Here is a 20,087-nt window from a genome sequence, read left to right as displayed (position 1 = left end):
GCGACCCGACCCAATAAGCCAATAACTCAAAAACACCACCCGGTACCCGAACCGGTAATCCATTAACCCGAACCATTAACCCAATAACCCAATAATCGGTTCGGGTTATTGGTTTAACCGTTAACATGCACAGCCCTAGTCTTCGATCATACTTTTCTGATTCAAAAAAATAGATAAAAAAGAAGGAAGAAGAAAAGTTACATCACTTGATATGCATTATATTTATAAATAGGGTCAGTGCCGGCTCAATGGGGAGGCAATTAAGGCAATTGCTTTAGGCCCCCCAAAATTGAGGGGTCCATAATTTGTAGTTTTATATATTATTTATATGTCATAAAAATATTATTAATAAAAAGATATTATAATTTTCTCAAATTGTAATTGAGGAATTTCATATACATAACTCAAATTTCATAACAAACATGTATCTATAAAAATGACTAATTTGATGACGATATTGATAAAAGTTTTTTTTTTTTTTTTAAATATAGTAGTATTTTTTGAGGATTGATGATTTTAATTTGAAGTCATTGTTCACTTTTAATTAAATGGATAACTATTACAAATGTATGAAATTGTGTTGACATATACTTAATGATAAATGAATTGATATTATTAGAGTATGTGGAATATATAAAAATCAAGATACTTACAAAATTGTTAACGATAAAATTTATTTTACTTAAGGCCTCTTATTATGATTTGCCTTTAGGCCACCAATTTTGTTGAGCCGCCCCTGGTTAGGGCCCCGGCCTACCCATCATCTCTATATACATAAACAATACCAACTCTGGACTTGGTAACTCCGGATGAAGTAGAGCTTACCAAACCAGCTGATACTCTGTATTGTCTACTAGGGAGATCTCTATGTCTGTCTATCAGGACCTGCATGCATGAAATGCAGCGCCCCCAGCAAAGGGTCATCAGTACGAAATAATATACCGAGTATGTAAGAATATTGAATAACTGAAACTGAAACCGATATATGAAATCAACTAAGAATCAAAGATACTCTGCTATTACACTTACTTGCTCTGACTCAACTCTTATATAGTATAATAGTATAACTATTGTTGTCTGGCCTTATAAGGCTCGGTATATCTCTGTGTAATATTAGTATATCTCTCCAGCTCATAGGCCGAGCATATCTCCAGCTCATAGGCCGGGCATATATCTCCAGCTCATAGGCCGGGCATATATCTCCAGCTCATAGGCTGGGCATATGTATAGTATATGATAAGAATCGGGTTACTTGAACAAAACAAGATTATAATGCGGAAGCGAAAATACGAAGATTAAAGACAATAATGTAAAGATAGGCGAAATTCAAGAATAAAATCCCCAAATTTCAAGATTAAGTGATAAGAACCCTAACTGGTCTTAGTATTCAAAATTAGCGGATCAAGACTAATTAAAATACTAATAGAGACAATTCAAGAACTTATATCAAAAGGTGATCTAGACCCCTATTTCGAAGAAATTAGAAACAACAATTAATATAAGACTAATTACTTTCTTTAATTTACGAATAAGAACCAAAGATATCAAGTTAAGAATTAATCTTACCTCCTAAAGAATGCTTCTTGTAGGTTTGCAAGATAAATCCATAGTCACCACACACAAAGGTGTAAATAAGAGAAACTCTCAATAATAATAATATTTGTCTAATGAAAATAACAAAATCCACCCTATATATAGGGAAACCTATCCCACATAAAATGGGATTCGAATTTTACTTTTATGGAAATAATAATAACAAAACCTAACTAGACTTAAACTAGGAAAGCATGTAAAATAATACCAAAATTCTTCCTAAATTAACTAACAAGAAAATAAGGAAAGAATTGACTTTGTTTGCTCAAAAAACCCCAACGTCCAATTCCCCATGTTTGGGCGTCACTTTTGACCCCATTTTGGACTAGAATTCCATGTCTTTTCTGGGCTGAATTTCAGCTCCTTTCTTGGGCATATTTTTGGCTCCATGCGGGGCCTTCTCTTTGGCTCTGTGTGGGCCCAATTATTCTCCTCTTAGACTATTAAATAGGTGTAGAAATAAGCCCGCGTCTCATAACTCTTGGATCATTTTTGGGCTCTTCTTCCACAATAAGCATCTTCTAGATTTTCCATTGAAGCCCATCAACCTTTAATGCAGGTATGCTACCATGGATGCTACCAGTATATCTCTCCGACTCATAGGCAGGGCATATATATAGTATATCTCTCCAACTCATAGGCGGGGCATATCTCTCTAGCTCATAGGTCGGGCATACATATAGTATATCTCTCCGACCCATAGGCCGGACATATCTCTCCAGTTCATAGGCCGAGCATATATAGTATATAATAGTAGTATTGCATATATGTATATATGTATATGTATAACCTCTCTTTCCCTTCAACTGATGGTGAACCAGTAAGAACTGGATATGAGTTCCGATAAGGGACGACTCCAATACAATTGAGACATGATAACGATAACAAGAGGCTTTACAAAACAACCTTTCTTTTATATACACTGTGAATATGAGAACTCTATGTTATGCTATTTCTTTATATGTTTGATCAAGTCTTGCTTATTGTGAATTCATGCCAATGAAAGGAAAGGAATAACCTTTACATACCTGGCGAAATAATCCGTCCAACGACCACGATAAGCTCAACTCGTCGTACCTTAATCTACAGCAACAAAATGACGCTATCGTCACATTACAAGTGGCATAACCAATGTATTGTATTCCGAACGACAAACTTATTTCATAACAAAATCGGGCAGCATATCTCCTAATTCTTTAACTTTCCTCAAGTTCATAAAAGACTCAATAGCAGCCCAAACAATTAATAATGCTATAACAAGTTCCTTAATCAACACAACAATACGACAAGCAGCAAGCTCGGTTTACGATTAACAAAAGTATAGCTTTAAACCCCTTCCTCCTTCTAAAACTTGTTAACAACAACAACCACACACATAGTCAGTTTATTCCATAAATTTCCCGCCACAAAGTACCATAAGAACAACCTCAAAACAGTTCAACAAGCAACAACAACACAACTACGATTTCCGACTTTTATTTCACGAGTTTTCAACCGTTCAAGCTAGTTATGAATTCTACAAGCTCAAATACATGAAGGAGGAGCGTGATCTTACATTATAACACTCAAAACAACTCTCCACACAAGCTAGAACTACTCCAAATCAACAACCATAAGAAGAACAAGAAATTCACTAGCACCACGGGACTTCCGGCGTCTGATTTGCTCTGTTTAGCTTTGATTTAGCTCTCGAGTGATATGGAACCACTTAGAGAGAGTTTAGAGATGTATAGGATCTGAAATTAGTGATGAATGAGGAAATAATCAAGTCTAATCGTTTTATACAATTTTAGAAACTTCCACCGCCTCAAGTGGGTCCCAAAGGGGCTGCCTGCGCGGTCACTTGAAAACGCAAATATCTCTCTACTCCGACGTCGTATAGATGAATGGTTTAATGTCTTAGAAACTCGACTCGTAGACCTTCAATTGGGTGGGTGGATCATCCCGTAACTCTAAGTATATTGAGAGAAACCCTCAGTGATGTCAGACCCAAATTTCAGTTAACTTATGAACGTAACTTGCAACAGTTTTTGCCGACTTTGTTTTACAACTCGTTTGACTTCAAAATTTAACATATGACTATTGAACACTTCAAACACCTTAACACACGACCTCATTGGAATATTAAACTCTCCTATTTTACCCCGAAAGTACGGGTTATAACATCTTTGATTCATTTAACCTCCAACCCTCACGAGACTTCTTAGCACTTGTTTTAACATATCGTTATTTTTGTAAAGGTCCTTAACCTCTCCGGCTCATGTTGATTCACTTACAACGCATTCTAACATGAAACTACGGGGTGTAACATGTGATATCCTCCATCTCTCCAAGAGCACATTGTCTACCATGAACGTAGTTGATTTGTATATATCTGCTTGAGGTTGCGGAAAAATTACTCTCATTGGCCGGATCAAGCAGTCACCTATGTATATACATTTAGCGATGACAAGTCTTTCTCTTTTCTAAAGTAATAGATGCTTAATTGCACATTATTCATGTGGCGTATTTATTGTTTGTGATATAGAATTGATGAATGTGATTTTTTTTTTTTTTGTTTTGAAAAAGGAATATCATATTGTTAGGCACACATTGAAGATGATTTATATACGACGGTCGAAATAGTGTATCTTTCGGCTCAAATGCTTACACTTTAACGTTAGGAATGCATACAACGTTAGGAGTTATAGTATTTTGAGTAGGTTAGTTCAGATCTATACTATATACAACCTGACTGAAATTAAATGTCACATTTTGAGCAAAAAGGAAATTGGTTACATAATTAACCAGATTGACCATTTATGATCCAAGTCCAGAAAAGGCCCAAACCAACTGAACCAAATAGAAGTCAGTCATTTCCCAGGCCATTCATAAAAGGTGCCGAATTAATACTCTCTTCTCGCATATTACTTGTCATGATTTTTCCCACACTAACTAAATTTATTCTATTTATTTTTTTAATCTAAGTTTAATTTACTCTATTTTTTTTTATCATATTAATCTCTCCCCATACTTATTAAAAAGGGTAAAGATGGAAAAAGATACTCTCTCCGATTCAATTTGTTTGTCTTACTTTTCTGTTTAGTTTGTTTTAAAAAATAATAATGCAATGTGAAGTTTATCAAATTACCCTTATATAATAAAAATAAATTACTTTTACCTTTTGATTAGAGAATGTATAAGGAGTAAACCTTTTGACATTGGAATCCAACAATACCAAGTTACCACGTGACTTTTTCAATCATGATTTAGAAGTTACTTTATTGTCTAAGGGTAGAATTAAAAAAAAAATTAGTCAATTTATGTCTTGGTGACACTTATTATGGGACGGAGGGAGTACAATTTTTCTTATTTTGGTAACTCTCTAATTCCAACTTCATGATATATTTAAGAATATAAGATTAAAAAATATTTTGATACATTTCAAATATATTTAATTTAAAATCACAAGACTCGATACTCTTCTTTATTTTCTTATTATATGTTGATTTTCTAAAATAATAAATAATTTTGGAGTATCTATTTTTAGCTAAGAAGAGAAGTAAAATGGAACAAGCAAAAAAGAGGAGTGAAATAGAGATACGCTAACCTATTAGTCTATTACTACCTATCAAACGATATTCCCATCAAACAAACGAAAATCGTGCAACCCACCTTGAGAGTTTTAGGACGGAGATATCTATGAAAACAGCCCTCAACTGCAAACCAATGCATTTGATTCTACACATGGACGGAAATACTTAGATAACCACAACTTTGTTTCCCCTCATCAGTTCTCCCGTCACCATCTCTCTTATATTTCTTGCATTTCCAAACCCATAAATTTGTACAGCTAATTGTTTGTTGACTTGTATTTTATTTGAGATGGCGAACACCACCATTGCTGCGGGTCCTACATTGTCCTTGCAACACCGTCTTACTGAACGTCATCAAGTACTTGGCAGGGTTGGAATTACTACTCATAATCTGTGAGTATTATTATTATTATTATACCTTTGATCCGAGATCTGAACAGGATTTATATGCCTAATTCGTGTTTTAACTCGTTAATTGTGCTTTGGTTTGTCAAGAAAGTTCACGTTTAGAAGATGAGTGTAGCTGAGATGAGGATGCTAAGATGGATGTGTGGGCTACTAGGAGGGATATGGTTAGGAACGAAGTTATACGGGGCCCGTGGCGGAGAAGATGAGGGAGGCGAGCCTAAGATGGTTCGGGCATGTGAGAAGGAGGTGTGTGGATGCGCCAGTAAGGAGGTGTGAGAGTTTGGCTATAATAGGAGGTAGGACGGGTAGAGTTAGGCCGAAAGAGAACTGGGGAGGTGATTAGACAGGACATGGCACAACTACAACTTACTGAGGACATGACCCTAGATAGAAAGGTGTGGAGGTCGATGATTAGGCTAGAGGGTTAGTAGGTAGCCTGGTGGTCTCCATAGTAGTAATAGGTAGTAGGCGTGTTGTGCCGTTTCTTCAATGTGTATTACTATCTGTTACCTCATTTGCTTTTTATCGTGCTATTTTTGTTGCCATATTTCTCTTGATACCATGCTTTTTACCTTGATATTTGTTGTCACATCACTGTCTTTTCTTTCGAGCCGAGGGTCTATCGGAAACAGCCTCCCGGGTAAGGTCTGCGTACATCTTACCCTCCCCAGACCCAACTTGTGGGACCACACTGGGTATGTTGTAGTTGTTTGTGTTGTTGGTTATGGTAATATTCAGAGTAGTTACCAAAAAAAGTTCTTCTACCCCTGGTAATGTATCTAATGAGTTTTCAAGGCTTTTACTTGTGATATGCTTTAGTAAAACAATCTCATCTTATAATGCTTTGTTCCCGCTTTTACGTCATCAAGTCAAAATGTTGAGCATATTTTCTGCTTCTGCTTTGTTATGTTGTTTATCGGTATTTGTTTGAGGGTTATTGAGTTTTTGGTACATGTAAATGACGAATGAATATAGGTTCTTTACACCAGCAGCGCCTACTCTTACACCAGCAGCGCCTACTCTAAGGAGGAGATTTTGTCCATCTATAGGCGTATTTCAGGTTGGGCAATCATCCTCTGATGGAACCTTCAACAGCGTAATGTGTTCCAGCACTGTTGAAGGCGCAGATAAGCTTTCAACTGATCAGCCTCGAGTATCAAGGTAATGTAAAGAACATCCTTTCCGATTTCTTTTCAGAACATCTTAATTAATAAGATTTTCTCAAGTGTAATTCTGAACAATTATCACGTGGCCTTTTTCCTTCTGATTTTCTTTTAAAGTTGTATTCTATTAGTTACATGAGTTTTGCCACCTGCTTTGATGTGTTTATATCCATGGTGGAATATATTGAAATATGATTTATGTGTTCTTCTTGATGCTAAATCAAAATTTTCGCGGGATATTTCGCGTTCAAAGAATCTTGATGTGGTTTTCAAATTCTGGTGCTCCATTGCACCAATTGGACAACTATACATGTGAGTTTCTGATGTTGCTGATTGATTGTGCTTTAACTGTCAATTGTAAGGTTGAGCTCATTTTTACTAATATGCAAGTGAAGCAGTCTTTTGCATCGTGCATGGTGGCTTAGTATCTTAAAGAACCTATGAAATAAGTTACTCTAGATTGAAAACACAGTTAGACAAAGATTTCGAAGCAGCACTATGAGCAAAGCGCGGGGCACATGAAATTCTTTTGATTAGCAGGGACTAAAGAAGTTTACATGAAACAGAAGACATGGACTTGGCTAGTATGGGTTGGACACCTGCAAATTGAGCTCGTGAGAAGGCAGAACTATGGTGCCACTGTCAAAAACTTGGATCTATTATATTTTGAGAAAGCACAATGTTTTGGTGGATAGTTATGCCTGCTTGTAGAATCAGGCCTTTTATTTCCTTTGTGGGTTTTATTTTCTTGTTTGCGAAAAGGAGCCTGTAGAGAAAGTTATCAAGTTCTGCCAATTTCTAGCTCCCTCATTGATTCCAACTGGAGATTATGAAAAAGAAAAACTCATATAAAGAAAGAGGGTACAATGGCTCCAACTGGGTTTACTTCTTTCTATTTTTGTTATATTCGAGTGCCATCATGGTGTATTTCATTGACATATTAAAAATGAACTCTGATTTTCAACAAGCAGGCTCAAGTTTGTGTCAGAGCATTTCAGCTGAATCTGTGTTCCGTCATTCTTACCTTAATATTTTATTTGCTTGTTCAGGCTAGTTTACAGGGGCTGCAAGCTAATAGGATGTGGCTCTGCAGTACCAGCTCTAAAAGTATCCAATGATGATCTTGCAAAAGTTGTTGATACTAACGATGAATGGATATCTGTTCGGACAGGAATTCGTAACCGTAGAATTCTTTCAGGCAAGTCTTTCTTTGAGTTCATTGCTTGTTAACTGACTGGATTCTGTTGTATTAGGTTCTAGGGGGGGAAATTAAGCACCCAAGGGCTCTGGTATAGTGGTAGCTGCGCATCGCGTGATGTGTGGATTAGGCGCAAAAGCCCGGTATATAAGTGGAAAAGGGTACAGGTGCAGGCCCATTATCCACCAAGTTTGGAACTGTGCATAAGTTGGCCTTGGGGGATTTGTCGGTTATAAAAAAATAAATAAACTTGATCCCCATTTGGGAGTGTGGTGCATCCGAAAAACAAGTAGCATGAGAAAATACTTTTTGGTGAATAATTATGATGTACATTTAGTTCTAGAGTTTTTATCAAAAGCACTTTGAAACTCCTTTCGGCCTAAATTCTAGTATCATTAAAAAGATAATCTGCCCATTGTCAAATTAATAGTAATTCTAATTGACATTAAGTAGTAAATGCCACAATAAATTTTCTTTGTAAAGTGATCCTCCCAAACATCAAGCGTATTTCTAAAATAAAATTTATAGGAATGTTGGTACAAGCACTACATGAAAAAGTACCCAGCCAAAGCACCCTCAGAGGGCCCTAGTGTAATCTGTTAATTGCATATCCTTTTTCTTTGGTATATTTCCTTTCAGCCATTTCCTCAGAATATTTTTTGATAAGGTAAATGTTCTTTGATAAAGCAGTACCTAGAGATTACTGCAAAAGGTTACAAAGTTCAAGATTACATCATCTGCTACATTAATACAGAATCAAGCGCTTCCGTAAATTCAGACGACTAATCACAGTATTTTCTCTATGCCAGCAAAATAAGCTTTGCAAATATCCAAACTTTATAGAGGCAATCATCTCCTTTCTTCCTTAACGACATCTTCTGTTTCTCTCGTGCCACACTGTCCATATGACACATAAAGGAATTAATCTCCAGATCTTCTTTCCATTCTTTAATACTTCATTTTACTGTACATACTACAAATTTAGGTGATAAGATTGACATATTTTTATAGAATCAAATATTTTCAGGAATCATGATGCGTGTGAGTGTTCTCTTTAATTTCCTTTCTTTGAATGTTTGTAGAACATAACCTTATTGTTTACTTATTCCAAAAATAAAAGAGTCAACATTTAAATTTTTGTGCATACACACGAATGGCACGGCAAAGACCAGCCACATGCATTAATTGGTTTGTGGTGTAAATGATTTAAAATCAGAAATGCCTTTTGTGTAATGGGGGGTCAAATACCTCTATTGAAAAAAAAAGATGGAAAAAAATGTATTAAATTTTTTGTATTTAATGTAAATCAGCCACAATCTGATATATGCTTTTATACAGGCAAAGAAAATTTAACCGAGCTGGCTGCAGAGGCTGCAAGGAAAGCTCTTGAGATGGCAGAGGTTGGTCCTAATGATGTTGACCTAATTTTGCTATGCAGTTCAACTCCAGAGGACCTTTTTGGCAGTGCTCCGCAGGTATAACTTGCTAGAATAGTGTCATTATATTTCCGTACATTTGATACTGCAACAAAAGTCACCTTTCTAATGGTATTGCCTGACTTCCGCAGACCATTCAGAAGAGAACCTGCGATAGTGCTTTCTTTATTCCATACCCATAACATGAGCTTTTGAGTTTAGACGTTTATTCTCTTTGCCTTCTGCTATATCCACTTTATAGAACATAATTTATGTGTAGTTCTGTGTGGATGATACTGTTGTTTATTATGCATTTTCTCATTCATATGCATATCAAAAAATGATTGACAACTTCTGAAATTAATTGTGTTTCATTAAAGGTCATGGACAACACTTCTACTCCCTCTCTTCATCAAAAAAACACTTCTACTCCCTCTGTCCCAATTTATGTGGCACCATTTCCTTTTTGGTCTTCCCCAAAAAGAATGTCACCTTTCTATATTTAGAAACAATTTAACTTTATGAGATGATTTACAACCACACATTTATATAAGGCTTGTTTTGGACCACACATTTCAAAAGTCTTCCTTTCTTTCTTAAATTCCGTGCCAAGTCAAATGGTGCCACGTAAATTGGGACGGAGGGAGTATTTATTTTGGCATTGTTGTTATACTTGAGTGTCACCATGCATTTCCTTGAAATTATGTGAAACGAAGAAAATACAGTTATGATGTAATGAGAGCTGTACTCTTTGTGTGGTAAAAGGTTTGAGCTATCCCCAAATTGAAAGGCCATTTGATGGATGATCCATCATCTTAGCATGTTATTTTTGACAAGGTAAGATAATTACTGTGGCAAAAGGTTGCTACTCGGGAAAATTAATTTGAACCTTTTCCCGCCATCATGATCCTACATCAGACAGTCCATATAGAAGTTCAACTTTGAGCCAAATGCTTGGCTCATTTAATTGGTGAATCCTTCAGAACTGCCTGGTTTTGCTGGTCACAAGTGACTGGCCAGCAATGGTGTTGTTACTGCTAATTTGTCCTTCTAATTACTCGCAATAGACTTCTGTTTCCTGCAAAGAATGTGTTTGCTTATTCAAGTTATTTTGGTTCTTATCTTTTTCAATGCTCTAGTTATATCATGCGTTTCCAACTGACTTGACTTTTTAATTCTGATTTCCCAAACTGCTTACCCAAATTAACTAAGTCACTGCTCCGTCAAATTATACATTTTATCATGTTCTCTTCAGAATTTTCTTGGGGACTCTATCCATTCTTGTTTGGTACTTTTCTTTACTCAGATCCAAAAAGCACTTGGCTGCAAAAGCAATCCATTGGCTTTTGATATTACAGCTGCTTGTAGCGGGTTCATGTTGGGTTTGGTATCTGCTGCTTGCTATATCAGAGGTAGAATTTTGTAAAATTTTCTTTTTGATAATTAAGTTCTTTGTAAAGTTTGCCATATAGGGATTGAATGAACCGGGTAATCAATCATCTTTTACTGGATATACCTTAGTGATCTGTAACTGAGGTTAAACAATTTACTCTGTCTTAGATTCTTAAACAATGTTTTGGATGATTAATTAGAGATGATCTAAGGCTTGGAAGAGAGATAGAATATTTAAGTTTTTTCTAAGAATGAGTTAGCATTGGCTGTCAAGTTGTAACTGGGATAGTTATGCCTCTTGGAGGATTTCCCCTACTATTTCCCATAAAGCCTGTTCTGATTACTTCACTTTCTTATTTTAAGATCTCCTACCTAAGATTAACTCCTTGACGAGTTTTAATTAAGCAATTGTCTTCTCACTTGCAAAATCTTATATGTAACTTAAGTGTTTCATCATTTTTTTTTTTGTAATTGCCTTCAAATGTCACGGGAGCTCCAAAACTTGCATTGGATGAATTAAAGATGTTTAACACTTCTAGATGGACCAGCGTTGCAGTCCATGTTCCAGGAGAGAGATCGATTTTCCAGCTGAATCCGATACACATGTTTAATGTTTCTTGAGGATTTAACAATGATCAATATTCCAGAAACACAACATAGCTTAACCAGCAAGAACAGTGGAAACAACACCAATGGATGGCTACTTGGTCCAGCCTGTGGTGGCGTGGCCACACTTCTTCCCTAAATGCTCTGGACCTACCCAGTGTCTTTTTGGTTACCGAGATCGCCGAGGGTCAGTGGGGCACGGTTTGAAACTCGATAGATACTGGGGCCCCCCTCTACCTTCCCCACTTAAATACCGAGCCTACCCAGTTTTTTTTTTCTTCCTTCAAATCCATTCTTTGTCACTGCTGTTTTTTCACTTGAATTTGGTGATATGATGGTAGCTGTTTGTCCTATGCTTTCACCATTCAACTTCTAGGACCCTGCTCAGGATTGTCTAGTTCAATAGATGTTTTTAATGGTTTCAGAAGTACAGATATGTTGCTTCTGCGCTAGAACTTCAAAGAATCAGATTTGCCATGTTACTGAGGAAATTGCTTGATCTCCGGTCTCCGTATCCTAGAGATTAGTCACGGAAGTGCACTATCTGACTAATAGAAACAATGTGAACAAAATTTAGACTCGTCAGTTGCAAATAGAGAACAAGCAAATGCCTGATTTTTTTTTTGATCAGCCTCTAGGTGCAAATACCTCATTTCTGGATTATTGATGAGCTCTCTTATTCTTAGTGTAGAGTCCTAAAACGGGAGGGCAATGTTTACTGCTCTATACCTAATTGGAGATGTAATGCTCGTTTGATGAACGATCTTATATGTTATTAGTAAGTCTAACAAAGTCCTGCTAACGTTCAGTATCACTAGTTATGTGAAGAAAAAAAACGATAGATCATTATCGTCAACACTTGAAAAGTGAAGTTGCGTTCATGCAGTTTGTGGATACTGAAGAGTGAAAGACAAATAGGAGGGCAGCTTTTCTAGATAAAGAATTGGAAATATATTAGCGATACTGAAATATTAACTCCTTGGATAAATCCTTTGGGAATATGGTTTAATGAGTAGTGGCCTTAAAGTTTTATTCTTTGCCTTAATATTAGTGGATTGCCAATACCAACATAAAAAAAAAGGGCAGCCCGGTGCACTAAGCTCCCGCTATGCGTGGGGTCCGAGGAAGGGCCGGACCACAAGGGTCTATTGTACGCAGCCTTACCTTGCATTTCTGCTAAAGGTTGTTTCCACGGCTCGAACCCGTGACCTCCTGGTCACATGGCAGCAACTTTACCAGTTACGCCAAGGCTCCCCTTCTGGATTGCCAATACCAGCATAACTATGATGTATTGATTTATATATTCATAAATATATGTTCTGCTAAATATTGAAATTCCGCTGTATTGCAGGTGGTGGTTTTAAGAATGTTCTTGTAATAGGGGCTGATGCTCTATCTCGCTATGTTGACTGGACAGATAGAGGGACCTGTATTCTCTTTGGTGATGCTGCTGGTGCTGTAGTGGTGCAGGTATGATAAAGTATTAAAGGAGAATTTAAGAATCAATTAGTATGATTTTTAGTTATTGCAGTTTCTCCAATGCTATCCTCAATTTTTTTTCCCATTAAGTAAAAAGAGGGGTGAATCCTCTTTACTGGTTTAAGTACCACTATATTCTTCTGTACTCTTCTTGCAGTCTAAATTCGTGAAGTTCTTGAGGATTTTTTTCCTTCACCGGGGTTGAGGTTGAGGTTGAGGTTGGGTTGAAGATATTCATATTCACTGGACATGTATAGAATTAGAAAGGTCTCAGCCTCATCTCCATTTGCATTGGTTTAAATATTATGTAGGGCTGATTTACACAAATATCCACTTCTGTGGTCTTGTATTTAGAAGTTGACCACTTTTTCAAAATATACCAGTGATCTCAAGTTCGAAAGTGGCCACCTGGTCTGATGTTCAAAGTTCAAAACTAATTTCCAGACCACAGGTCTAATTTTGACAAAAAGGGTCAACTTCTTAATAGAAGGGCACAAAACTGACCACCCGGTGTAAATATGTGTGTTTTGCAACGAGTCTTGACACGATACATTTTTTGAGAAGGAAAAGAAACGTGAAGCTTTTTCTAATTTTAACAAAAAGGGTCAACTTCTTAATAGAAGGGCACAAAACTGACCACCTGGTGTAAATATGTGTGGTTTGCAACGAGTCTTGACACAATACATTTTTTCAGAAGGAAAAGAAACGTGAAGCTTTTTCTTTCATAGTCTAAAGTTGGTTTTCTTACTTTCTCTTTCGTATTTTGGGAGTTGTAGGTGCTAAGCACTAAAGCAATTGACATTACTCTGGCTTCGTGTCAAATACTATGACTTCATGTCTCTCTTTTTTTTTTTTACCCCTTTATATTTTAATATAAAAACTTTTACTTTGAGATATTTCCAATGTGTTGATTTTCCGACCTTTTCTGAAATTTCTAATTCTTGACAATACATGTGTAGATCTTTTTCTTTCATAGCTTAAAGTTGGTTTTCTTTGTTTTGCTTTCGTATTTTGGGGGGTTGTAGTAGGTGCTATGCACTAAGGCAATTGAAATTACTCTGGCTTCATGTCAAGTACTCTGGCTTCATGTCTCTTTTTATTTCTCCTTATATTTTTCTTTAAAACTTTTAATATGAGATATTTCCTATTGTTGGCTTTTCAGACCTTCTTTTGAAATTTCTTATTCATGAAATGCTTATCTGTGGACCATTCCCAGGGTTTTGGTCTAGTGTTGAGAGCGCAATGTGTGATGTGCGGATTAGGCGCATGTCATGTATTCCCCTGCCATAGACAAAAGTGTGGTATTTAAGTGGAGAAGGGTAGAAGTACTGCCTCACTATCCCCAGAGTTTTGGAGCGTGTGCCACTGGCCTTCGAGGATTTCTCAGTTATTAATAAAACCAATTTGTGGACCTACTCCAGCCAATTATTTACCCAAAAAATGTACACTGCCTTAACCATCTCATAATGGAAAGATTTGCCTGCTGTGCAGTCTAGAAGTCAAATTCTACGCGGTGTTGTTGGTACATTGCTCTGTGATTACTATGGTCAACAAAAGAAAAGAGGAAATTTGAAACTTGTCTCTATAACTTTAATACACAGTCATTTGAAACATTCACGTCGCAACTGAAATGACTACAAAGAACCCATATGACCAACGGAGTGACTCTCAATTGCTGTAACCCCTAGCGGAAATCTTGGGCAGTTTTATGTGTTACCCTACTCCCTCCAGATTTCTTACCAACTAAGTAATTCCTTGTTTCTCTATAAAATGTTAAATCTGCTTCTGCGAAGCTTAAGTCTACCTTTTAATTTACACATCTTCTATTTGTACCAAAGAGAATACAAGTTCTAAACGAGGGTGATTGGTCAGAAGGAATTCCCGAAAAATGTGACGATAGGTTATAAGATTGTTTGATGTTATTTTCTCCACTTCAGCTGGTAGTAAGTGGATTACCACAAATAAAAGTGGTTGAAAAGCCAAGGGGAGGACCAGAACGGTTTGAACTTCCCAAGAATTCTGGGAAGGGTTGGTGACAGACAGTCATAAGAGCGTCACAAATATGTGGAGAAAATGCTGATGGTGGAGTAAGAAACAATTTTTATTTTGTTTGGATAAAAGGGCTGGTTAAAGGCAGTGGTTTGCGTTTGTGGGGCCAACCTTTCGAGCTGGCGGCTGGAGGTGCCTCAATTGTTCACACCTGTAAGCTCAGGCGTGGTCGGTGGGGTTGATGTCACTCATTTCCTTTTTCCCCTTTTCTCTCTTAATTAGCTTAATCCATCCAGTTAACCATGTTTTGGTTGGTGTATTAAGTTCGTAATGACCATGTGTTAGATATTTATAGGCCGGACAAGTAGGTTAGAGAGTGCCTCCCTGGGATTGGTCTCAGTCAGCCAAGGATTTCTCATGCTGTTGGGATAGCCGTCTGACCTGCAATTTGATTGGATTTGGTGTAAATTTTGAAATGGTCAATTAGGACCAGTTCCCCAACCTAACGTTTATTTCAAAATGATTCAACATACTACATGGATATTTTTTTCCGGTGTGTTCCAAGCCTGATCATCTGTGCACTAAGATGGATAACTGAGGGCAAGATCAGTATAGGCTTAATAATTCCTACCACTCCCAGTTTACCTGTTTGGTATTTTTTTACCTTGATGGCGATTGAAGGTGGCTAGGCAACGATAGAACAGAGAATGTTCTTGCATCTTTGCAAATCAATAACTGGTTGGGGTCTTCAACCAATCTAAGCTTCTTCGCTATAATATACTCTTGATATACTTCATAGCTTGAAAGACAACATAGATGCACTATTGATTGAGGAGCTTTTCCCTAGTGAAGAGGTGTGACCTTGCATCTTCTTCTTGTGTTAACCCATGTTCTTGAGGCCTTGGTTTTTGTTATTGTTCCTAGCTAGTGACTGTGTTCAATGCTGTTTTGCAAATATCAGTTTCTCAAAATTTACATAAATCCACTCTTGTAGGCCTGTGATATTGGAGAAGATGGTTTATTTGGTTTTGACTTGCATAGTGATGGTGAAGGTCAAAGGTATATACTGTAACATTTAGGAAAAGTTCACCTGCTTTCGTCTTTTAGAGGCCACTAAATGATTGTTTTCATATTCAGGCACTTGAATGCTTCAATCAAAGAGAATGAAACCGATCATGCATTTGGTACAAATGGCTCTGTTATTGGTTTTCCACCAAAAGGTTCCTCTTACTCTTGCATCCAGATGAATGGTAAAGAGGTCTTTAGATTTGCCGCCCGTGTTGTGCCGCAATCAATTGAAGCAGCTTTAGAGAATGCAGGTTTTCGTAGTTCCGAAATTGATTGGCTGCTTCTCCACCAGGTATAACTTTCTTTGGCACAAGTTTGACTGAGTCAGTCATACCTAAATATTGATTGATGACCTTTTCTTAGAAGCTGTTATGTCTGTGACTGAATGAATCTAATGAAATACATTTATGAACGATTAGTGAAAAAATGCACTAATACTTTTGATTTCCCTCCTCCTCGTGTTTGTAGGCGGTCAGGGGCAGTTGTTAACATGCCGACCGTTAAACGAAGAAGTACCCTGATTTTAAAAAACAATTTTGACCCAAATATTGCCGGAATAATAAACTTGAAGTATAATAATTTGTTCTCATTTCTCAGCGATGAAACAATTTAAAAGGCACCATAAAGCTCAACCTACAAAAGTACAAAATTTTTGTATCATGCAAATCATGGTTAGTGCTCCTATCATTATACTTCATAGTTATATTGGATCCTGTTTGCCCATATTAAACCTCAAACATGCCGAAAGGTGTGCGTGCCTAAGGGATCGACCTTTACTTATATTACCACATAAATTCAATTGTACAATTACTCTATATTCTATCAAACAAAGCATATGAGATTGGGATTAGAGTTATTTTTCTAAGCTACTAGTGGATGTATGATGACTGCCTGAGAAATGCAGGACAAAAAGAACAAATATACTAACCATGGAAGTTTGAACAGAATATACATAAATATGATGCTGCCAGAGCAAGATAACAAGAGCACGTCTGTCCTGCGCCTTTCCCCTATTTACTTTTGAATCTGAGTCAGAAAAAAAATAGATAAAAATTATGCATATATTCTCATTTTCAAGTTGCATTAGTTACTTGGGTTAAGGTACACTTTGCCGCCTCATCCTTTTCAGGGGAGGCACATTATTTTTGAAATTCGTCTTCAACTCGCATATTTGTGGACCAAGTGACCCCGTAAATTTCACATGCATTAGGAAATCAAGTGTAAAAATGTGTTTTCCTTTTAATCTTTTCTATACTATGTTCATCCTTGTCATTTGTATTGGCTACACATTTTCTGGAAGCTTTTCCTGATTGCAAGCAATAAAATAATAACCGAGAAGAGAAAAGAAAAGGAGAAGAATAGTCTCCAAAGTTTACATGAGTTGCCTGTTATGGGGACGAAGAAGTGCAAAAGAGATTTTTCTTTATGAATGATTGCAGGAGAGGTTAAACCACGAAGAGAACGAAAAATTTAAAAGAGAGAAACAGAGGTATAGGGGGAGAAAAAATGATTGGTGTAGCACAAAATGAGTATTTTGATTGAAGAAGAAGAAATAAGTAAATAGTAGAAAAAAGAACAAACACAAAGTAAGAAAGAAAAGAGTAAGCTGCTTGTTGACAAACCTGCAAACTGTCATGTGTTTGTAAAAGCACAATATGGTTATATTTCCGATTGCTTTATTAGCTTAACCCTTGCTTAATCTCTATGATGCACAATATTCTGATTATCCCAATTGCTTTATTGGCTTGTTTAGCATTGTATGACATAGAGAAACTCATTTCATGTTGAAGATAACATGGATAAATCTTTGAGCATTTTGAATCCGACGTTCCTTTCAAAAAAGATTTTCTTACAATTTATTGGCAAAGACAACTTGAGATAATTCACTGAAAGTTTCTTAATGCTCCTTACTAGTTATCATCCTGCATTGACTTAAGAGAAGCAACTTATTGGCAATGGGCTACATGCAGGCAAACCAAAGGATTCTTGATGCAGTAGCAACACGTTTGGAGGTGCCATCAGAACGTGTCATATCAAATTTAGCAAATTATGGCAATACGAGTGCTGCATCGATACCCTTGGCACTGGATGAAGCTGTTCGAAGTGGGAAAGTGCAGGCAGGCCATGTCATTGCTGCTGCTGGATTTGGGGCTGGACTTACGTGGGGCTCTGCAATACTCAGATGGGGGTAAACACTTCTGTGGAGTTTGGGGCTGGTCTCGCATCTGGATTCTGCAGTAATCGAATAGGAATGAAACCTCTCAACGTATGAGTAGAGCTTAAACATAGATGGAAAGAAGAAATGATAAGGTCGCATTTTCCTTTGTTTAGTCGTAGCTGATTCTGTAGGCTTCAATGGCAGAATCTCCTCTTGGTCTCTCGTCGTCGCTGGTTATCTTATGTATTAATTTTTCCTAACGTCAATAAATTATCAACATTTTGCCCCATTTTGAAGTTACTATTATTGAAGTGCATGTATTCTGCAGATTTTGGCTACAATTTCTGCTCACTAGGCTTATGTCTTTTCCAGTTTGTTTACATTCAGATTGGATTTGAGACGTGAATGCAGTGCATTCATGATATAATTCTCCGTAGGTTGTTCCATCTTTCGCTTAGTGCTAAGAAAACGCGCTCGAGTCATCACAGTGCAAATTTTGATGTGTCAGATTCGAAGTAAAGTTTTCTGCGTGACATAATAAAGAAATGTGTAATATGGAACAAGCGTCATGAATACTTTAAAGACATGATAATTTATTATGACCTGTTCGGATTGCATCACTCACAGTGATAAGCCAGATTTTAGAGAAGGAAAAAAGGAAAAGAGGATGAGATATGGTTATTTTAGTGAAATTGACTCATATATACCACTAAAAAAGAAAAAAAAAAAAAGGCACCCCCGTTTTCGTCAAGCTCCAGTCACCTTCAACTAGGTCATCTATATTCAAGTATTCAACAGCAAAACTCTGTTTTTTGGTTAATCTCTAGTTTCATTTTAGCAGACCAAAGTGACGCTTTCACTCTGGGTAATCTTTGTGCTTAATTTCGTTTGGTCATCTGTCAATGTTGTTTCAATGAGTTTTTGTGTTCTCTGGAACCAATAAATCCCATCTTCGTCAACTTCCAATGGTGTCTGCAAAATTTTAGTGTTTTTTTTTCCTTTGGCTGAATACGTATGCAACCCCTCAAACTTGTCTCATTTTTCCATTTAGACACCTTTAACTTAACGTTGTTCCTATTGAACACTTTATCTTGTTAGAAATTGTACCTATTGAACCCTTTGAAAATAGTCGGCCCTAAAATCTAATGCGTGAAGTATACACGCACATGACATGGAAAAAGATCAATTGAAAAAAGGCATGTCAGCAAAAATTTAAAAAACAAAGAAAGAAAAACGTGGCTCTTCTTCTCCAGCTTGATTGGAAAGGAGGTATGGAAGGATAGGGGGTGGAAGCGAATTTTGATGAACCCCTTTCACAAAAAGTATTAAATGCTTTGAATTTTCTTTAACACAACCCAAAAGCTTACTCAGTGGTAAGGTGTTTTCATCTAGTTCGTCAGTTCGACTTGCATTTCAATTTCTTTTTGCTTTCTGAAAAGGTTCAAATATACCCTTAAAATATTCGAAATTGAGCAAATATGTCGTTCGTTAATAGTTTAGCTCACATATGCGCTTAATGTTCAATAGTTGGTCCAAATATGTCCTTAATTTAACTGGAGTCCCCAATTAACCTAAATAACTTATTAATAAGCAAAGAGTAGCTAAATATGCCCTAAAAGTATATGAAATTGAGCAGATACGCCATTCGTTAATAATACCCATGAATGATAATCAAATCCAATTTTCTCATATTTAACCAAGTTTAAGAAATAGCTTTTTTGGATGGCAACCCCTTTCCAACCCAATAGCTTTTTTTTTATATAATATTGTTTCTTCGTTGAAAAAATCGAATCTTGAGGATTGCCGTTGTTCCGGAAAAATTATTGACTCAGACAATATAGTTAAACTTTTAATAAAAGCCCCGCCGTTTTTTTTTTTTTTTAATAATAACATGATGGAAATGATCTCGTCATTAATTTAGGACACAAGTATAGTGTGGAAAATACATGAATCGGTAGTAAAAACCCCAGGAAACTGAGAACAAAAATATATTTATAAATTATAATTTTCATCACCGAATATATGAACGTATGTTGTATTGAT

General features: G+C 36.6%; 1 protein-coding gene across 1 annotated transcript; it reads left to right on the top strand.

Annotated features, from left to right (window-relative positions):
• Positions 1 to 5,174: 5,174 nt before the first annotated feature.
• Positions 5,175 to 18,371, top strand: LOC132632291 (beta-ketoacyl-[acyl-carrier-protein] synthase III A, chloroplastic-like). Its single transcript, XM_060348169.1, has 9 exons — positions 5,175 to 5,561; positions 6,552 to 6,737; positions 7,789 to 7,937; positions 9,276 to 9,412; positions 10,659 to 10,764; positions 12,702 to 12,820; positions 15,813 to 15,877; positions 15,956 to 16,178; positions 17,857 to 18,371. The coding sequence occupies exons 1-9, from the start codon at positions 5,458 to 5,460 to the stop codon at positions 18,076 to 18,078; spliced, it is 1,311 nt and encodes a 436-aa protein (XP_060204152.1). The 5' UTR covers positions 5,175 to 5,457; the 3' UTR covers positions 18,079 to 18,371.
• The last annotated feature ends 1,716 nt before the right edge of the window (positions 18,372 to 20,087 follow it).

The sequence above is a fragment of the Lycium barbarum genome, chromosome 3, assembly GCF_019175385.1.
Source record: "Lycium barbarum isolate Lr01 chromosome 3, ASM1917538v2, whole genome shotgun sequence".
NCBI classification, from domain to species: Eukaryota; Viridiplantae; Streptophyta; class Magnoliopsida; order Solanales; family Solanaceae; genus Lycium; species Lycium barbarum.
This window is presented reverse-complemented; position numbering and strand designations above follow the sequence as displayed.

What these genes read in the sequence shown, in the direction of transcription:
- LOC132632291 (XM_060348169.1), top strand. Translation starts at nt 5,458, where the DNA reads ATGGCGAACACCACCATTGCTGCGGGTCCTACATTGTCCTTGCAACAC. An exon ending in AGTGATGGTGAAGGTCAAAG is followed by an intron (nt 15,878 to 15,955) that starts GTATATACTGTA and finishes TTTCATATTCAG; the next exon opens with GCACTTGAATGCTTCAATCA. An exon ending in ATTGGCTGCTTCTCCACCAG is followed by an intron (nt 16,179 to 17,856) that starts GTATAACTTTCT and finishes GGCTACATGCAG; the next exon opens with GCAAACCAAAGGATTCTTGA.